Source organism: Eubalaena glacialis, chromosome 14, assembly GCF_028564815.1.
Source record: "Eubalaena glacialis isolate mEubGla1 chromosome 14, mEubGla1.1.hap2.+ XY, whole genome shotgun sequence".
Lineage (NCBI taxonomy): Eukaryota > Metazoa > Chordata > Mammalia > Artiodactyla > Balaenidae > Eubalaena > Eubalaena glacialis.
The window spans coordinates 86,509,001-86,529,354 of record NC_083729.1 but is presented as its reverse complement, the minus strand read 5'-3'; the positions used below and the strand labels follow the sequence as shown (position 1 = coordinate 86,529,354).

General features: G+C 40.5%; 2 protein-coding genes across 3 annotated transcripts; both read right to left on the bottom strand.

The window, feature by feature from the left end:
* Nucleotides 1–1,271: 1,271 nt before the first annotated feature.
* On the bottom strand, nucleotides 1,272–12,265 carry LIPT1 (lipoyltransferase 1). Of its 2 annotated transcripts, none has more exons than XR_009703730.1 (2): nucleotides 12,165–12,265; nucleotides 1,272–2,517 (listed from the first exon to the last, which is right to left on the bottom strand). XR_009703730.1 is itself a non-coding variant. In XM_061210591.1 (2 exons), exon 2 carries the CDS (start codon nucleotides 7,539–7,541, stop codon nucleotides 6,420–6,422), a length of 1,122 nt encoding a protein of 373 aa, XP_061066574.1. In that variant the 5' UTR covers nucleotide 7,542; nucleotides 12,165–12,265. The 2 variants fall into 2 exon arrangements, 1 of the variants encoding a protein (XP_061066574.1); XM_061210591.1 differs by lacking the exon at nucleotides 1,272–2,517 and adding an exon at nucleotides 6,420–7,542.
* Nucleotides 12,266–17,192: 4,927 nt separating this feature from the next.
* C14H2orf15 (chromosome 14 C2orf15 homolog) lies at nucleotides 17,193–17,670 on the bottom strand. Its single transcript, XM_061168507.1, has one exon. It carries the CDS (start codon nucleotides 17,602–17,604, stop codon nucleotides 17,329–17,331), a length of 276 nt encoding a protein of 91 aa, XP_061024490.1. The 5' UTR covers nucleotides 17,605–17,670; the 3' UTR covers nucleotides 17,193–17,328.
* Nucleotides 17,671–20,354: the final 2,684 nt, after the last annotated feature.

Sequence of the window (20,354 nt, the reverse complement as noted above, 5' to 3'; positions counted from 1 at the left end):
TTTTTTTTACTTTGGAGAGATCATTCCTATAACGTATGAATTTAACAATAAACTTTTACATTTCTACTAATTTATAGATTCATTGTTCAGTTGTGTGACCAATCCTAAGTATTTTTATAAATACATTACTCAGTAGAGTTATAGTGTTTCAAGTCATATGGTTACTTTAAACATTTTACCAGATTTTCTCTTATTTGCCTGTTGGAGAGTGAATCAACACGTAATGAGCACCTATTAAGAAGATGAATTGGATGCTTTAATCTTGCCCCTGGGAATGTAGAGTCCAGGAAGAAAAATCATGAATTAGAGTACTCTTAAGAGACAGATGGGCTTGTGGGTCTAACAACCAGAAAAAAATAACCACTGATAATTTTGTTACAATTAAGTGTCTTTAGCAGACATTTACCTATTTACATTTACCTATATATTTATATATATATATATATATATATATATATATATATTTTAATGTTTGGGCATAAGAATGGACAAATAAGTCACTGGGACAGAATAAGGAATCCAGAAACACACCTGAGAGAAAGTGGATGTGTGTATGGGCACATAATAGATAATAAAGGTCTTTCAAATTAGTGGGAAACAAGTAGACTAGCCAATAAAAGTTTGCAAGAGGTAACATTAGATCTCTACCTTATGCCACATAGAGAAATTATTCTAAATGGGTTAAAGAGCTAATGAAATGAAATATCCAAACACTTTTTTTTTTAACTCCACTGAATGTACTAAGCATAACACAAAACCCAGGAATTATCAAGGAAAGTAAAGAGCAAATGATCATATAAATATTTAAAACTTGAATAAAGGGAACCATAAAAAAGTTAAAAACATATAAGATCAAATTTACAACATATAGGAAAAGGGTTAATAGTCCTAACATACAAGGAAGATTGCCACATTTTCAGTAGGTTTAACCTGACCAAGGATTTGGTCCTTTGAGCAATCTCTCTCTACTGGGTTGTTCCTGCGGTACATACATTCCCATCCAGATACACCCTGTTTCTTTGTTCTTCATGAACAAATTTCTTTGAGTTCTCTCTACAGTTTTTTCCCCTTTCCTCACCACCTATTCACACTTCAGTTCACTTCTATCTGGCTACCCAGTCACTCCACTGAAATTGCTCTTATCAAGGTCAGCAGTGACCTCCATACCACCATATCCAATGGACACTTTTTAACCCTCATGTTACTTGTTTCAGGAGTATTAGACCCAACTGGCCACTCCCTTCTTTTTTTTTGTAAATTTTTTTTATCATTGTGTTCTGCATTCACAGCATTTTAAAATTTATTTATATTGTATTTTATTTATTTTTGGCTGCATTGGGTGTTCGTTGCTGCACACGGGCTTTCTCTAGTTACGGCGAGCGGGGGCTACTCTTCGTTGCGGTGAGCGGGCTTCTCATTGCGGTGGCTTCTCTTGTTGCGGAGCACGGGCTCTAGGCACATGGGCTTCAGTAGTTGTGGCTCGCGGGCTCTAGAGTGCAGGCTCAGTAGTTGTGGTGCGTGCACACACAGGCTTAGTTGCTCCGCGGCATGTGGGATCTTCCCGGACCAGGGCTCGAACCCATGTCCCCTGCATTGGCAGGCGGATTCTTAACCACTGCACCACCAGGGAAGTCCCTGGCCACTCCCTTCTTGAATCTCAACTTCCATGTAACACACTTTGCTTCTCTCCTCCACCCTACCTTTTAAATATTGGAGTTCTCCTAAACTAGGTACTAGGTAGTAACCTTTTTTTTAGTAGGAACTTGTATGGGGAGGTCTTCCCCTATAAGAATTACACTTGTGGAAAAAAAAAATTAATAAATAAATGAAAAAGAATTACACTTGTGGCCTGATAATTAGATGTTAATGTGGCTGCAGCTTTAGGAACTTGACCTAGTTGTGTGTACCTTCCGTGTTGGCTGGGGGAGGAAGCACTATCAGGTGTGAGGAGATGGACGGGGCAGGATCTGCCAGACCAGGACTCCCACCTTCTCCCCTTTTTCAAAGGTGTGTGTTCTGTTCCAGGTATAGTACCTGGATGGGTCTGGTTTGCAGCAGGACATCAGCATCCCAGTGGAGAATGAGTCATTCCTCCTCCTACAGGGATGCAAAGTAACTCACCCATCTTGGTGGGATGTCCCTTTACAAATCCCATTGCAAACTCCCTTCCCAGGTGTGATGGGGCTTGGTGTTCTCAGCAGCATAGCATGTAGATCCACAGTGAGAGGGAAATGGCTGTCTCCTGCAATTTCCATACCTTACTGTGGGTATTGTGTGTCTAAGCAAGGGTCTCCCATCTGGCCTGTGGGGCAGCAGGCCCTACTGGTTGATCACTCAAATGTCTTAAAGCCTGGGATAGTACTTCAGTCCATCTGGCCAAGGTGGTTTTACCTGTTGGTAATTCAGTCTGCTGCTTTAATGTTTCATTCTTCCTTTCTACCAACTCTGCTGGTTGTGGCTTGTAGGAGAGACAGAACCTCCATCAGTGTCATGTTCCTTCACCCAATCTTATGTTGACTGAAAGAAAAAGGTACAACATAAGAGTTGTTAGTTTCAGTTTTATTCGGAAAACTTAGTGAGGACTATAGCCTGGGAAACAGCCTCTTGGTAGCCCAGAGGGGACTGCTCCCCAAGACACAGGGGAAGAAGCCAGTATATATGTGATTTTGGCCAGGGAAACCGTGCAGTCAAGTATACATCTCAGTAAAAGGTTAGTGCTGGTCATGAGGAACAGATATATTAGTTAATGATGTTAGTGCTTTTTCTATGTATGAGAAGATGCAAGAATCTGGGTTCTCTAAAAATCTTCCTGAGATATATCTAACTATCTAAGGGGCCCGTTTTTCCAAAGCATATATGTTCTCATCCTGTTTTTCGTCCTGAATTCCTTTCAGGGTGCACCGTCAGTCAGTGACTGCAGTGGCTAATGACTTGATCCTTGTAGAGCTGGATGGTGGGCAACATTCTTTGTTTTACACTTGCATATCATGACCTTTAAAATGTGACTGCCCAGTCACTGTCTATTGGACAAGGGTATCCATAAATGGTACTCAGCTTCTCTAATGCCCTTACGGTGGCAGCCTGCTTTGCATGGCAACAGGGGAAAGCTTGAGTTAAGCCAGACCTGGTGGGCTCCTGGTACAGGAACAGTGGGCAGAACATACATTCCAAGGACAGGGGAGGAGGTTAGGAGCCTCTGATTGCCTGGGTCCAGTTTGAAGGACAACTGGCGGTCACATCCTCTTGATGGCCTCCTCCAAAAGGTGGGCTCCACCTCCCAACCAAGATTTGTAAGTTGGAGGATTCCCCAAACATAGGGGACTTGGATGCTAAACACTTTAAACTTTAGATGAATTACAAAAGTCCACAATTATCCATTTTCATGATATATGATACTATTTATATGCTGTCAACTCCTATTAAGACAAGACTTCTCCTTGGAATTCTAATCTCACATATTCAGCTGCCTATTTGGCATTTCACCTGGCATCTCAGAAACACACAAGCATTTCAAACATAACAGGCCCCAACTGAACTTTGGATACACACTCCCCCACTGCTCCCGTGTACCCCCATCCATCCAGTTGCTTAAGTAAGAAATCTAGGAGTCATTCTTGATTCCTCCCTCCCCTTCATCCTCATATGGAGACATACAGAAAGTTCTGCAGAATCTACCTGCAAAACATGCCTTTAATCCATGTGTTCCAGGAATGCTCGTCAGATTTCCCTTTTGGAACCTGAAGCCCTTAACAGCCTTCACCTGATGTCATCCTCTCTCTCGAGAAACAAAGGGTATCAGAAAATCATGGCTGCTTTATTGCACCAAGCACATCATATCAGGATTTTTATACCTTTCTTAGAAAATAATTTTCAGTTGTTGTGACAAATGTAATGCTTAAAAACGGGCCCATGAAAACACCCCTTCAGAACTGTGTTTACTTGGTATTTAATATTGCAAAGAACAATGGGGCCTGCCCATTAAACCTGCCTCAAATGAAGAACAGCTAGCTTGGCACCTGTGTTTGTCCCAGGAGCAACTTGAAAAATCCCCCTCCCTTACTCTACTCCCATTTTGAGATAACCAGCTGCAGCAAAACCCTGTGTGTCCACTCCTGCTCCCCACAACCCCTCAAAAAAAAGGATGGGATCTGGATCCACTGAGATACATGAAAGGAGAAGATCTCCTAAAAGGACTGAAATTAATGTGATAGCCAAACACTGTGTTACGTTGTTTCAGGCGAAGATGTCTGAAGGTCTCTGAGTCCTGAAACCCGTTATGGGTTGAATTGTGCAAACCGCAGCCCCCCCTAACCCCCCTAAGAAATTCACACTTTGAAATCCCAGCCCCTGGTACCACAGAATGTAACCATGTTTGGAAATAAGGTCTTCAAAGAAATAAGTTAAAATGATGTTTTTAGGGTGGCCCTAATCCAATATGACTGGTGTCCTTATAAGAAATGGACACCTGGACACAGATACGCACACAGAGGAAAGACTATGTGAGGGCACAGCAAGAAGGTGCCACCTGTAAGCCAAGGAGACAGGCCTCAGAAGAAATCAAACCTGGGAATTCCGTCGGTCCAGTGGTTAGGACTTGGCGCTTTCACTGTTGGGGCCCGGGTTCAATTCCTGGTCAGGGAGCTAGGATCCCACAAGCTGCCAGGTGTGGCCAAATTAAAAAATAATAATTTTTTTTAAAAAAGAAGAAGAAACCAAACCTGCTGTCACCTTGATCTTGGACTGAATAAATGACTGTTGTTGTTTTAAGCCACCAAGTTTTAGAGTGGTTTGTTATGTAGCAATAGATAACCGGTAAATTCGGATTATTCTCCTCCCTGCTCCACTTCTCATTCCTCAGGGCTCAGCTTCAACGTCAGGTCCCTGATCGCTCTAGCTAGGGAGCCCGTATTGTCTAACTGCCTGGACTTTTCTTTCATACTTTTCTCATTTTGTAAGCATTTACTGATTTCTTTCCCTAGTTTTAAAAAACTCAAGTCTTGACCTATTAATGGGTCATAAAGTCAATTTTTAAAAGAAATAAAATTGAATATAAAATATCAGATAAGTAAGTAGTAAAGGATAAGCATCGTATTGTGAAACTTGTTAGGTATAGGCAACATATGTGTGTGCTGGTGCACAACATAAAATACATTTTTTACTCCAGCTTTTTAAAAGTTTGAAACCACTACTCTAAACTGTCAGTTCTTAAGCTCAGTGAGCATGTCGCTTTCATTCACCATGAACATCCAACAACTAGCAAAGTACCTGGCACAGAGTAGGCACTCAATAAACATGTAGGAACTACTGTAGAAATAAGAGGAGTATGTGAGTGAACTGCAGAGACAGGAAATGGTTGGCAGTGGTGGTACCCTTTGAAGAAGTTTGGCAATGAAGTGATGGAGATAAACAGAGTAAAGCCTTGAGCAGGAGTCTTCGGGAAAGGGGAGACATGAGCATGTCTATTCACTAAGGCTAAAGATCCAGTAAAAGTCGAGAGAGACTTAGGCAAGATAAAGGAGATAAATAACTGATAGTACAATACAAAGCACAAACAGGCTGGAGAGGAAAAAGCCACAAGCCAATTCTCAAGCCAATTCTTCGAGATTGAATGAAATGAGAAAAGTTGAAGTAGAGAACATGGGGGCGCTGAAGGAGCTCATTTCTGAAAGCCTCCACTCTCAAATTATAAATCAAGGTTTGTGACCAGATTAAGAGTAATGGGATTCTGAGCTTAGGAAGAGTGGAAACATTTACGAATAAGGCCTCTGAAGAATGAGGGGGAGTCAACGGGTGAGTTGAATCTGGCACCAACAGAACAAAGAAATACAAGTTGAAAACTATAGATTATGTGAATTTTCTTCTAGCATTGCCTGCCATCTGGGTGTAGGAGTGGAAATCAATTGTTGGAAAAAAGAAAAAGCGTGGCTATAATAGGTCAAGAGAAACAAATGAGAATGCTGGTAAGAAATGGAGTTGAAGCAAGAGACTGAGGAAAAGTTATTGGCTTAGAAAAGTGCAATAAGCTGGGTTTAATGGGAGAGGATGGAAGGATAAGGAAACAACGAAAATGGGAAAATTTTAGAGTTTAAGGTATCAGAGGTGGCAAGAAGCTGGGGTTATATTCCGTAGCGGTAAGAAAGAGAACTAACTCTGAGGTCAGAGTGTCCAATATGGTATACAACCCCAAGATGGTAACAGAGGAAGGAGGTGAAATACAAATGCAGCCAGGTATTAAAATCAATAAAGACAGAGAGAATCTTAGAGGTCAGTGGAAAATATGGACTAGGGTAGGTGATAGACAATTTCAAAATAGGGAGAAGAGGAGACGAGGTCTTTCTTATTTTAAGAGACATAAAATGTACTGTAAACATTTTTAATTTTCTCATTGAAACTGTCAATGTTAAGAAATTTACTTGGAATCACATTATTCCCTTAATTTTTTCACAGACCATATTCCATTTACTGTGTAGTTCGTCATCTTCTGGACATGTTCTACGTAATATACTTGTAAGCATAGTCGTTTCAATTGGGCAAAATTTACTACCAATAAAACCTGAATTTAACTTGTCACGTATTTCCAGCGGCAACCAATGGTCAGGTGCTTCAATATTACAGATTTCAATTCTTCCATTCTTTATGTCTATGAATACTTTAATTTCCAAGTGTGAATGTTCATATAACACATTGAAGGAAGTGTTTACACTGAACTTTGGAGTTTTGCCATATATCCACTCCCAGGTCTGTAGTTCTTTGGCTATGCTGTTTATTCCAGGAAACAGTGTCTCGTCTGTTGGGTTTATTAGGTGAATGTGATTATCGATTTGATGAGATGTAGCATACTCTGTGGCAATAGCATTTATCACTGCTTCACAGGTCAGAGTGGGATCTTTTTCCATAAGATTTTTTACTAAGGCAGGTGTGCTCGCAGTGGCGGTGCTCCTGATCCCTTGGTAAGGGCTCTTCAGCAAAGATGACAAGAAGGTCCCATCGGTACTGCATAGCAAAGTGCAGTGGTGATAAGCAGCGGTCTGGCCAATCTTGGAAGCTGTTCCTGAGATTTTAAACTGTCCATCAAGTAAAAGGTCAAACCTTTTGGTAGCCTGCACATCCAGCTGCGGCTGGACAGCCTTCAGAGCTTTAACAACTAATTTTAGATTTTCCATCCTATCGTACTTTTTTTTGCTTGTAAAAAAAGTCAAGTTGATGTTACCCATATCATGGTAGACTGTTCCTCCTCCACTTCTCCTCCGAGCTAGTTTTACACCTTCTTCTCTCATCAGATTCAGGTTACATTCCTGCCAAGGGTTCTGATGCCGACCAATTACAACAGAGGGAGAATTCCTCCAAAAGAAAAGAACCGGCTTGGCTTCTAGATTCATATGGTCATGGATCCAGTCTTCTACAGCCAGGTTTTGGTAAACATCATTGGAAACTGACTGTAAAATGAGCCCACTTTTAGCTGTGTCTTTAAAACCAGCTGCTGGGACCTTGAGGTTACAAAGTAACTGGAAGCAATTCTTCATTGAAAATGGGATCAGCATGCTTTTAAAAGTGGAAGACAAACAAATTAATGATTGAGAAAAAGAAAATTAAATTCTATTTTGTAGCTATCAGTTCTTGGTTATTTAATCCAAACTTATTTAAGTATCCAGTCTGGTTGCTTTTCTTGCCTTTTAGCCTTATCATTAGTCTTCAGTAAAAACTGTACAACAGAGTACTCAAAGGAAATAAATGATACAAACCTCAAATTGTTTTAGTTGAAATGGAATAAGGGCACAGATTTTTCAAATAATAAAGCTGAAAATACATTATATATCTCAAAGACAAACAAATTATTTTGAATTCACAGGTAATACACATTATTTGAGAAAAATGAGAAAATATAGACAAGCAAAAAGAGCAAAATAAAAGAAACTATAACATGACCACCTGGAGATAATCCCAATTAACACTTTAGTGTGTACCCATTTTTTTATGTGCATGTGTAAAATACACACACACACTTTTCCCCACCAAAAGTGGAACCATACTCTTATTTCATTCAATGTTAAACCTATTTTTACATCAGTTTTAATGTCGTGTTACATTCCACTGTCAGGTACACCACCGTTTACTCAACCAATCTCTTAGTTTGTAAGTTTAGATTGTCTCTAGTTTTTCTATGTTATCAACAATGTACTCATGAACATCTGTCTGGAAAGCTTTAATTATGTCCTTGTAGTACTTTAAAAATAATTCCTATTTAACTTTCAGATACATATTTACTGGCAGCCTAACTGTTTTATTTAGATCAATATTAAATTAGGATGGACCCCCTGAAGTCAGGGGAGAGGTGGTCAGAGTAGCAAGGTTAAATAGAAAGGCTAGGAACAATTTTATTATGTTTTGACACTTTACACATTATTTGTGTTAGCAGTGCTGATGAAAAGGCTGAAAATACTAGCTATAATAATGAAGTATTTTGACTAGTTATGGTTGTAAAGAAACCATTCTATTCTGATTTCGTTTCTTAGAATGGTCATAATTTTCCTTTAGGTTAAAGACCTGGCAAGGACTGGGTTATTAAAGCCCAGAACTAGGCCACATTCTTTTGTAGTTACATCCTAGATGCACAATTCCTAGGGTAACAAGTCTTCATATTTTCATCACTTTTGATATATCTTGATAAATTATGCTACAGAAAAGCTGAACCAATTTACACTCTTTCTATCTAGAAAGGTCAGGAGAGGTGTAACAGAGGAAGGGATACTTGAACTGAGTCTCTAAATCTGATGGTTTTTACGTTAATGGGAGTAGCATGTTCCAGGCAAATGCAAAGACAGAGAGTCCTCCAACAGTAAGGCATGTCTTGGGGACTCCCTCCTCAAAGGAGTTCCACTACCAGTCTTCCAGCTCCACTGAAATCTTTGGCTGTGCTGTCCTAGGAAGCCTCTGCAGCCAGATGCCGTTTCTTCGGTTAAACTCTTTGTTCTTGGTTCTGTTTGACCAAATTTGATATAGTCCCTCCTTCATTGAACAAATGTTTATGGAGTGCCTACTAGGCACAAGGTAGAATAAAGAAGGGGAGGAGACAAATTCATGTAATTCTAAAGCATTTGGCCTTTTTCTAAAAGCAGCTGGATCTAGTGAGGTGTTTTAAGTAGGAAAGTGTTAAGTCAGCCATTATACAAAACTGCTTCTGCTGGCAGTGTTGAGCATGGATTAAAAACAGATAGACTAGGGGCAGGGAGACGGCTTCACCGACCCATGCAATTGTCCCAGCTAGAGATAATGAGGGCCTGAACGAGGGTAGCAGACACTGAGAAGGGATGGACATGAGGACAGTAAGGTCACAGACTGGTCCTTCAAGGAACTCACTATCTAGTGGGAGACACTAAAAAGCAAGGAAGGTGATAATTAAAATAGGCTGTCATAAGTGCTATGACAGGGTAAGTACATTAGAAGGCCATTTAACCCTGTTATCATTGGAAGTGACATTGAAGTTGAGACATAGAAGGGGTAAGGAAAAGTATTCCAACAAAGTACAATAGCTTGGAGGAAAAGAAGACCCATTCAAAGAATTCGAAGAATTTAATTCAATTGGCTGGTATTTAAGAGTGCAGGAATGGGGAGCTGCAAGAGATAAGGAGGCAGAAGTAGAGATCAGATTACGAAGAGACTTAAAATCCACGTTAGGGACTTCCCTGGCGGTCCAGTGGTTAGGACTCTGTGCTTTCACTGCAGGGGGCACGGGTTTGATCCCTGGTCCGGGAACTAAGATCCCACAAGCCTCGGACCAAAAAAAAAAAAAAAAAAAAAAAAAATCCATGTTAAATACTTGAACTTCACCCTGAGGGTGATGAGGAGGTGCTGAAGAGTTTTACAGATTTATACTTCAGAGACATCGCCTAGAGATTTAAGCAGGGAAAATCCTGATACTTGGTAATTGGTTCAGTGAGGGTGAGAGAAAGAAGTCAAGGGTCATGTCCTTTATGGTATAATGATTACGAGGCAGCATTCAAATCCCAACTCTGTCTCTTCCCAGCTAAGGCAGATTAGTTGACTTTTCTGTGCCGCAGATCCTTTATCTGTAATATGTGGGTAACGACGGGTCTCATATCAGGATTAAATGAACTAATACATGTAAAGTGCTTATAAGAGTGCCTGGCATATAGAAAGTACACAGGATGTTAGCTCTTTTATTAATTTTATGCATACCCTGACTTCTGGCCTGGGAAATGGGTGGAAAGAGGTGACATTTCCTAGGACAGATTTCATAGGAAGAGGGGATATGGGGTGAAGATAACTGGTCCATTTTGACTGCATTGAACTTAAGAGTCTTTGGCTACCAGCAGCCAATGGCACAGAGCTGAATAGATGTTAACTAAGGGCTCCAGAATTGATCCAATTAATGTATTAACAGTGCTAAAAATATCTGTATTCATCCAGGCATTGTGGATACGGTGTGAGCGAAACACAGCAAAGATATTAATTCAAGAGATTTTGCATCTACTACACGACAGGTGTTGTTCTTGGCACTTGGGATTCATCAGTGAACCAAATCAAGGAAGGTGATGAGGACCATATGAAAAAGGAAAGGGAACATAGGAAACGTGTATGTGAGAGGAACCGGGCTGCTATTTAATTTAATTTATTATTTATTTATTTATTCATTCATTTATTTTGGCCACGAGGCATGCGGGATCTTTGTTCCCCTACCAGGAATCGAACCCATGCCCCCTGCAGTGGAAGCACCAAGCCTTAACCACTGAACCACCAGGGAAGTCCCAGGCTGCAATTTCATATAGGGTTGTCAGGCTAGGCTTCATCAAAAAAGTGACCAGAAAAGCAGACTGAGTAAGTCAGAAAGAGAAAAACAAATATCGTATATTAACATATATATGTGGAATCTAGAAAAATGGTACAGATGACCTTATTTGCAAAGCAGAAATAGCAACAGAGATGTAGAGAACAAACGTATGGACACCAAGGGGGAAAGGGAGGGGGGGTGGGATAGATTGGGACTGACATATATACACTACTATGTATAAAACAGATAACTAATGAGAACCGACTGTATAGCACAGGGAACTCTACTCAATGCTCTTTGGTGACCTAAATGGGAAGGAAATCCAAAAAAGAGGGGATATATGTATACGTATAGCTGATTCACTTTTCTGTACAGCATAGACTAACACAACACTGTAAAGCAACTATACTCCAATTAAAAAAAAAAAAAGAAAAGACTGAAAGTCGAGGGAGTTAGGCTGAGCGCCTACTATGTGCCAGAAACTGTTCTAGGCACCTGAACACATAAACAAAAACTACTCTCTCTTATCATAAGTTTGCTTGGTGAATACAGAATCCGGACAAAAGGATGGAGTTATACGACTTCAATGTCTGGTGGAATGAGCCTTGAGGAAATCACCTCTCAGCTCCTGGGCTCTGGAGAGATCCCACTGTTAACGCCAGGACACCCTGTCTCTCCCAGAGGAGGCCTGGATTCATCCGGTCAGGCGCACCTCTCTTTTACTCCATGCTTCAAAAACAGATCAGACCTCCAGCTGCATGAGGTACAGTCTTTTTTTAGTTGTCAGGATACTGTCAAGTCCTGAAGGCCTGATAAAATTTTGTCTCTTTAACTTAGCATATCTCTACTCTTACCTTTTAATTATTAATTTTTATCGTTTTTTAATCAGAGGACGATCATATTTCCATGTTCTGGGGGGGGGGACACTTAGCTACCACCACTTTGAATTTACCAAACCTGCTTCTCCATCATCGAACAGAAAGCAAAAAAATAACAGGATCCCACCTACCCTCCTAGGCAGGCCCAGCTCCTTCAAAAAATCCTCCCCAAGTTTTATCTTGCCACCTCTTGGTACATAACTTATCCAGTCTCAGGACGGCCGTGTGCCTGTTTGACTTCGCCTTTTTCGTTCTCGGTGGGCGCGCACAGGGCTGGCACCCAACATGTCTAATTTTTTGACCCCCCTGTGTTGCGGATAATCCGTTCCTAACCGTGGAGCTAGGTCTTCCCAAGCTCTGACCGGACACTTCAGGGCCTGCAGCGCCAGCCATGCGCCCCGCCCCAGGGTCTCAGGTCCCCGCCAGCTGCCTGTCCTCGGGGCCCACGCCGCCTGCCCCACCCCGCCCCGCCTTGCCCCGCCTCCGGTTTCACGCACCTGAGGCTTCCGGTCGCGGCCAAGCCGCGCGCGGTCCCGTGGGGGAAGGACGCGTGCGACCCAGAAGCCCGTCCGGCTGCGCACGCTGCCGCCCCGCCCGCCGCCCCGGCCCGGGGGGGGCGGGGCACCGGAAGCGCTGCGTGGGGGCGGGGCCGGGGGGGTTCCGGAGGGTCCTTCCGACTGGCCGAGCCGGCGCCGAACCAGAGGAGAGGCAGAGACGCCGCCCACGTTCGAATAATAGTATCAATAGTATCGAAAGTCCTAGAGCCCCAGGACAGATGGAGGTTCCCCGCGTGACAGCCCAGAGCGTTAGCGGGGAACAGGTAGGAGCGGGGTTGAGTCAGTCTGGAGGGGAGCCCGCCTGGTACCCAGAGCAGTCGGGTCGAATGTTCTTTACTGAACATCCAGGCATTGCGCGGGGCTTTGCACGTCTGATAGTCCAAAGGGCAGGCAACTCCACTTGGAAGGGGACGAAACTAAAATCGGTTTTAAAAGGTAAATGGCACTTAAAGGAATAAACGCTGGTATTCCCAATACAGAGACGGTAACAGGTAGGAAGGAGTGGGTCGGAGAACAAACACACTGAGGGCAATGAACGTTACCACTTGGGGTGTCCCTCGGTGCAGCTGGCAAGAAAATCCTTGTGGCTTAGCCAGATGGGAAATTCCCCTGGCAGGCAAACTTCCAGGTAACTATAGCTGCGTAACAAACTGCCTCAAACGCCAGTGGCTTAACACAACGATTTATTCTAACATTTATATAGTCAAGGCTTGCTCACGTGGCTTCCTTCATTCAGCACAGGTTGGCTGAGCGGGGAGGTCCAGGACGGCCTTATTCACGCCCTTGGCGGCTGGTGCTGGCTGGCTGCTGGGGCACCTCCGTTCAGGGCTAGCCTTGGAAGGAGCACTTTGGCCACATTCTGTTGTCCAAAGCACCAGCAAAGGCAGCCCAGAGTCAAGGGGTGGAGAAATGGACCCCACCTCTTGATGAGAGGAGCCCAAAGAATTTGTGGTCATCTTTTTAAGTCTTTGACAGAAATCAATCTCTCCTTTGGCTAAGAATAGAAACCATCAAGACTTGTATCTTGGAGTAAGAAGCATCCAGTGTTCACAATTTGGTGATGCCGATACCATGACCCGGGCTCCATATAAAGCTACAATAAAGACACAGTGGCTCCTTATTTATTTACTATTACCCTCTTGATTGAAGTCACTCTGAGTAATTAGTCTTTCTTGGATTATGCAGGTGGGAATGGATTCTGTGCAGAGTTAGTCCCAGTAGGAGTTTTCCAAGTTATCATTAAAAAGAGCCACGCAATTCTGTTGCCCTTTGCTTATATTACATCTTTCTAAATTCCGTTTCTCTGGAACCTGAGGTGGTACAATTTTTTTCCCCCCTAATTTCCTACCGAAGTGTTTTTCAAGAATGGATCCGTCCTCCCTGCTCCTAGACTTCCATCCTGTGGTTATCCTTAACCCCTCTCCTACTTCCTCAGCTTCTCCACTGGATCCTTCTGCTGACACTCAAACACGACTTCCATCTCATCTTCCATCTCTCATCCTGTCTACTCCCCTTCAGAGCTGAGCTTCTTTGTGGAGTTGCTACACATCCAGTATCCACTTCCTCACTTCCCATTCGTTTTCCAACCTACTCCAACATGGATTCTGTCCTGTTATTCCATCAAAAGTGCTTTTGGCAGGGTGAGCAAAATGGGTGGAGATGATCAAAATGTACAAACTTCCAGTTATAAGATAAGTAAGTTCTGGAGATGTAAATGTACAGCATGGTGACTATAAAAATACTGTACTGTATACTTGAAAGTTGCTAAGTGAATATATCTTAAAAGTTCTCATCACAAGGAAAAAAAATAACTGTGTTGATAAATGTTAACTTCTTACAGTGATCATTTTGCAATATATATGAAATCATTATGTTGCACACCTGGAACTAATATAATGTCATATGTCAATTATATCTCAATTTTAAAAATTTATCTAAAAAATAATAAAATTCTTTAAATCATTAAAAAAGTATTCAGGGATGATGGAGAATTAGGTCAGCTACTTACTCTCAAATGGTTGGGAGGAGAGGGAAAGGCCTTTGTACCATGCTTGCAACTTTGCTGTAAATTTGAGATTGTTTCAAAATAAAAGGAAAATAATATATGTTAGGTGTCTGGCATTGTAATAAAGACTGTGAGCACCCCACCCAGGTCCCCTTTACCCTTAATTCATCATCCATTCTCCAGCTGGTGTGAATGAAGGAGCTAGCAGGCACAGGCACACCAGAGTGATTCACCCTGCCTCCCTGCCCACCAGCCTCCCCACTTTGGCTTGGAGGTGGCAACCAATGCCTGACTGGCCTAGGGCTACAATAGTCCCACCCCTTGCCTCAAAGTGGGACAGTGGGACAACTCTGCAGTATGATCCCTCCAGAGCACCCTGTGAGTCAGGCCATGAATTCATCTGAGTGCTCATTCTTCGTTGATTCCTTCTGCTTCCCTGACTCCCTTACAGGCTTACCTTAAAGAGCACACTCTCAAAAATCATGTGCATCTGGGTCCTTGTCTCAAGCAGCTTCTAGGGAATCTCAACTAAGCCAGTTACACACCAGCTCAGTAAATGATAACTATTATTACTGGCATCAATGACAACACCATTAGATGCAATACCAATGCATGTATTATAGGTCTTATTTTATAGGCATGTTGAATCTAAGGTCTCCTAACATCCTTATTTCTCCTGAACTATATTATTTTTATATGGAAAGTTTCTCATCAGAAACAATAGTAGAACTCTGAAGAATGTTCACTTTAGGATTCTGCTTGTAGAATTCCTCCGTAAAACAAATAAACACCTAAGTGAGGCTGTTGTCCTGATTAAACTTTTTCCATTCCACCCCTTCTAGGAAGTCTTTGTGGATTTCCATTCCCAGGTGTGCTGCTAAAACTATGGCTTGGCTTGGATTTGGGGATTCCAATTCTCTGATGTCTTAGCAGCAATAGTTCTCAATCAGAGTAATTAATGTTTGCATTTGTTATCATCTCAATGACTGGATTGTGCTACGACATTTGACATCCTGCAATGCATGGGGCATCACATACAATGAAGGACATCCCAAATTCAGCGTCCAACACACTATCAAATGTCCTATTGGACATTCATGGAGGTGAAAAACCAGTCTGTAAATATTTGAGCCAAGTCCCTATTAAAGAAAAAAGTGGTTTTGCTAAGGTCACTAGTGCCATTCATGTTGCTAGATCCAGTGGACCTTTCAAGTCCTCATCTACCCTTTCAGTTGACTGCCTCCACCTTAAAGACTTTTGTGGGCAATCTTGACATTATCCTGTCTTGGTTTTCCACCAACTCTGCCAACTCTTCAGTCCCCTTAGCCAGCTCCCCCTGCGCTGACCAGCTCCTAAATGTTGTAGTTGCTTTATCTCACACTATACATTCACCATAAGCAACCTCTTTCATTCCCTTAGCTTTAGATACCATTTCTGTATACAACTTCAAAATTTGTGTTTTTTCATTCCATACATAGAACTGTCTGCCTTAGAAACAGGTATGCCCAAAACCCATGCTCCCGAGCTCTTTCCCCCAGGGAACCTCCATGCATCTAGCTTTTTTGTTTCTGTTTTTTTTTTTTTTACTAGAAACCCTTTCTTTTTCCTCATTTCCCACTTTAAGACCATCAGTCTGTCCTGCCAAACTTCACCTGGACTCTGTCCCCTTCTCGATATACCTCGACCATCACCATCACCTCACTTGGACAACCAAGTCCCTGCAAAAGCTATACATGTCACGTCCTCAGAGAAGCCTTCCTAGTTCCCACAATTAAAAGTCAAGTTTATGTGTTATGTCTCCTCTTCTGTCTCTCTGAAATTTAACTTTTTCTTCATGGCACATCACAATTTGTATCTTATATAATTACTGTCTGATGTTCTACCTTCCCTGGTAGACAGACAGTAAGCACTATGAAGGTAGTGGTAATTTATTCACCACTGTATCCTGAGCACCAAGCACAGTGCCAGGCTAGGTGAACAAATGAATGATTTGTGTATTTTTTCTCTCCCAAAGAATTATGTTCTATAAATGATAAAGAGCATTATCTTAGTGGCTTACATCCCATTCAATGTTGTTTTTTTCTTTTTTTAACTCTACAAATACATGACATCTGTTTGGTTTTTTTCTGATTTACAAAATATTTCTTCTCCTAAAAGAAGATGCCTTTTCCTCTTTGAATATGCCTTTTTCCTTTATGAATATTAAGGAGATTACTCAATTGAGCATTAGAGATCACCAGTAAATATTAAAGTACAGGAAAATGTTCAAAACATACATAATAGAAATATTTATAAGTCACTATATGTCCAGACACAAATGGTTTTTAACTTCAGCTTACATTACTTGGGACAATACTGCTGTTTCAAACTACTAGATGTTTTAATAAGAATTGCAAACTGATATATACAAAACAAGAATTTTTTTAACAACTAGATTGTTTTCTTAAATATTGGTGGTATAAAATGGTAACATCTGCAAGATAAATTATTACACTTAGAAAAAACTATTTTGTGAACTCTGAAATGAATTCCATGTGGGTGAAAAAAAAGTTTTAAAAGGATGATTTGAAATGTGAAATGCTTCTCAAGGTACGTAATTTACTGGTCTTTGAGTTTAGCTGCCAGTGATCTGTAACAGAACAGACATGCAAAAATGCAAGAAGATAAAGTATTCTAAAGCAAAATCGCTAACTGGAATTTCAACATACAAAATCAGTACACCAGAAATCATGTGAAATACTGATGTCAAATTGGGCAGTGTTTGGGTTTTTGATCACTTGTTAGAGAAATACATTACAATTAAAATGTTTTGGTGCCATTTAAATACTGTTACACAAAAACTCTGATTTTTTGACAAGGACAGAATGTAATACCAGAGAAATCTTCTTTGAATTTTGGAAAGCTTCTTCTCTCTAAAGCAACTTTTCTGAATATGTATCATCAAAAAGTGCAATCTACAGTGATTCATAAATAGTGAAAAATAAGCAATCGTCTTCCTTCATTTTGTTAGGTTTTCATAATAAGGTTAAGTTTCTCATTCAACAGGCCCTCTTAGTCAAAAGCAATTTTTGGTTTCTTTGGTAACATACACAAATAACTTCATTCCATGTCTATCATTTCTATTCCATCACTTTCTTTAACATACACCACTGAACCCAAGGCTTTCTCCGAAAGAGATCCTGTGCCAGTATCTTTGCTCCTTGTAAAGTTTTCTTGGTTTGTGTCTTCTAATCTTATTTTCTTGGTGTTTTGAAATAACTGAGTCACTGGTTCCAGTTTGCTTTTCTCAGTCCCTTGCATTAAGTGATCATCCACTTTTGAATCCATACGCAGAGCAGATACCTGAGTAGCAGATTTACTAAGAGAAAATCCCATTGGGACAGCTAAATAAAAATAGTTTGCAGGTCCCTCTTTAAGTAGTGGAGACGTTTCTTCAACTTGATTGCTTGGGGAAAAAATTGTTACAAGTGAATACAGTGGGAATTTCAACTAACTTCATGGCAATGTTTGTTTTAATGAAATTTCATGGTGATGATGCCAAAAATATAAAGTAAAATCTCCTTCCACCTCTCAGTGTTTACATTTTCTTTGTGGAAGGGTTTGCAGGTTCTACAGATTCTCCGAAAGTCTTTTTTTTTAAATGAATTTACTAGATGTTACGTTTCATCACCTGGCAGAAAATAATAGAACTTCTCTACTTAGTCCTGTCTATCATTCTTATTATCAAAAACTTTTAATTTATTATTAATGGATTAAAGAAATAATTACTGAAGGCCAAACACTCTGCTAGGTGTTCTGAAAAAAAAAAAAAAGCTGCCCAAACAACTGTAAACATTTACACACCTAATAATACACTATCAAAATAATGAAGGAAAAACTGACAGAAATGAAGGGAGAAATAGACAGTTCTACAATAATAGTTGGAGATTTCAAAACTCAACTCTCAATAATGGAGAGAACAACCAGACAGGACACAAGTAAGGAAAAAAAGGATTTAAACAACACAATAAACTGACTAGAGCTAACAAACACATATAGGACACTTCACCCAACAACAACAGGATACATATTCTTCTCAAGGGGACATTTTCCAGGATAGACCATATGTTAGGCCACAAATTAAGTCTCAGTAGATTTAAAAAGATGGATATCATACAAAGTATGGATATCATACAAAGTATCTTCTCTGACCACAATGGGATGAAGTCAGAAATCAACAACAGAAGTAAAACAGGAAAATTCACATATTTGTGGAAATTAAACAGTATACTCTTAAACAACCAATGGATCAAAGAAATCACAAGGGAAATTTTAAAAAATACTTAGAGATGAAGATAAACAAAAACACAACATATCAAACTTATGGGATGAAGCAAAATCAGTACTAAGGGGGGAATTTATAGTTATACTTGCATTAAAAAAACAAGAAAGATCTCAAATCAACAAACTTTACAGCTTAATGAACTAGAAAAAGAAGAAGAAACTAAACCCATTACTAGCAGAAGGAAGGAAACAATAAAGACTAGAGCAGAGATAAATGGAGTAGAGAACAGAAAAACAATAGCGTATAATTAATTAAACCAAAAGTAGTTTTTGAAAAGAGCAACAAAATTGACAAACTTTACCTCGATGGACTAAGAAAACTCAAATTACTAAATCAGAAATGAAAGGGGACATTACTACTGATTCTACAGAAATAAAAAGTATTATAAGAGAGCGCTATGAACTGTATGCCAACAAATTGGATATCCTAGCTGAATGGACAAATTCCTAGAAACACAAAACCTACCAAGACTAAGTCAATAAGAAACGAAAATCTGAATAGACCTATGACTGCTCAGACCATTCAGTGGGGGAAAGGGCAGCCTTTTCAACAAAATGTGCTGGGAAAACTGGATATCCACATGCAGAAAAATGAAGTTGGACCCTTATCTAATACCATATACAAAAACTAATGCAAGATGGATCAAAGACCTAAATGTAAGACCTAAAGCTCTAACTCTTAAAAGAAAACATAAGGCAAAAGCTTCCTGATGGATTTGCAATGATTTGAATATGCCACCAAAGGCAGAGGCAACAAAAGAAAAAATAGACAAGTTGGAACTTATGAGAATATATAAATTTTGTGCATTAATAGACACTTGAGAGTATAAAGGCAACCCACAGAAGAAAATATTTGCAAACCATATATATGATAAGGGACTAATACCCAGAATATACAGAGAACTGAAACTCAACAACAACAAAATAATCCAATTCAAAATTTGGCAAAGGACTTGAACAGCCATTTCTCCAGAGAAGATATATGAATGGCCAACAATTACATGAAAAAAATGCTCACCATCACTAATAATTAGGGAAATTCAGATCACAGCTACCAATTAGATACAGCCTCACAACCATTAGGATAGCTACTATTAAAAAAAAAAACAAACAGAAAATAACAAGTGTTGTTGAGGATGTGGAGAAATTCAAACCTTTTTTTTTTTTAAATTAATTAATTAATTATTTTTGGCTGCATTGGGTCTTTGTTGCTGCACGCGGGCTTTCTCTAGTTGCGGCAAGTGGGGGCTACTCTTTGTTGCGGTGCACGGGCTTCTCATTGTGGTGGCTTCTCTTGTTGCAGAGCATGGGCTCTAGGCACGCAGCCTTAAGTAGTTGTGGCATGTGGGCTTCAGTAGTTGTGGCTCATGGGTTCTAGAGCACAGGCTCAGTAGTTGTGGTGCATGGGCTTAGTTGCTCCGTGGCATGTGGGATCTTCCCAGACCAGGGCTCGAACCCGTGTCCCCTGCATTGGCAGGCGGATTCTTAACCACTGCGCCACCAGGGAAGCCCGAAATTCAAACCTTTATGCACTATTGGTGGGAATGTTCAATGGTACAGCTGCTGCGGAAAACAGTGTGGCAGTTCCTCAAATAATTAAAAATAGAATTACCATACGATCCAGCAAACCAACTTCTGGGTCTTGAAGACATATTTGTACACCCATGTACAAATAACATAAGCTATTATTCACAATAGCTAAAATGTGGAAGCAACTCAAGTGTCCCTCGATGGATCATAGGTAAGCAAAATGTGGTATATAAATATGATGAAATATTCAGCATTAAAAAGGAGGAAATTCT

Bases quoted from the DNA above. Each gene is read 5' to 3' on its own strand.
- LIPT1 (XM_061210591.1), bottom strand. From the start codon at position 7,541: ATGCTGATCCCATTTTCAATGAAGAATTGCTTCCAGTTACTTTGTAAC.
- C14H2orf15 (XM_061168507.1), bottom strand. From the start codon at position 17,604: ATGGGATTTTCTCTTAGTAAATCTGCTACTCAGGTATCTGCTCTGCGT.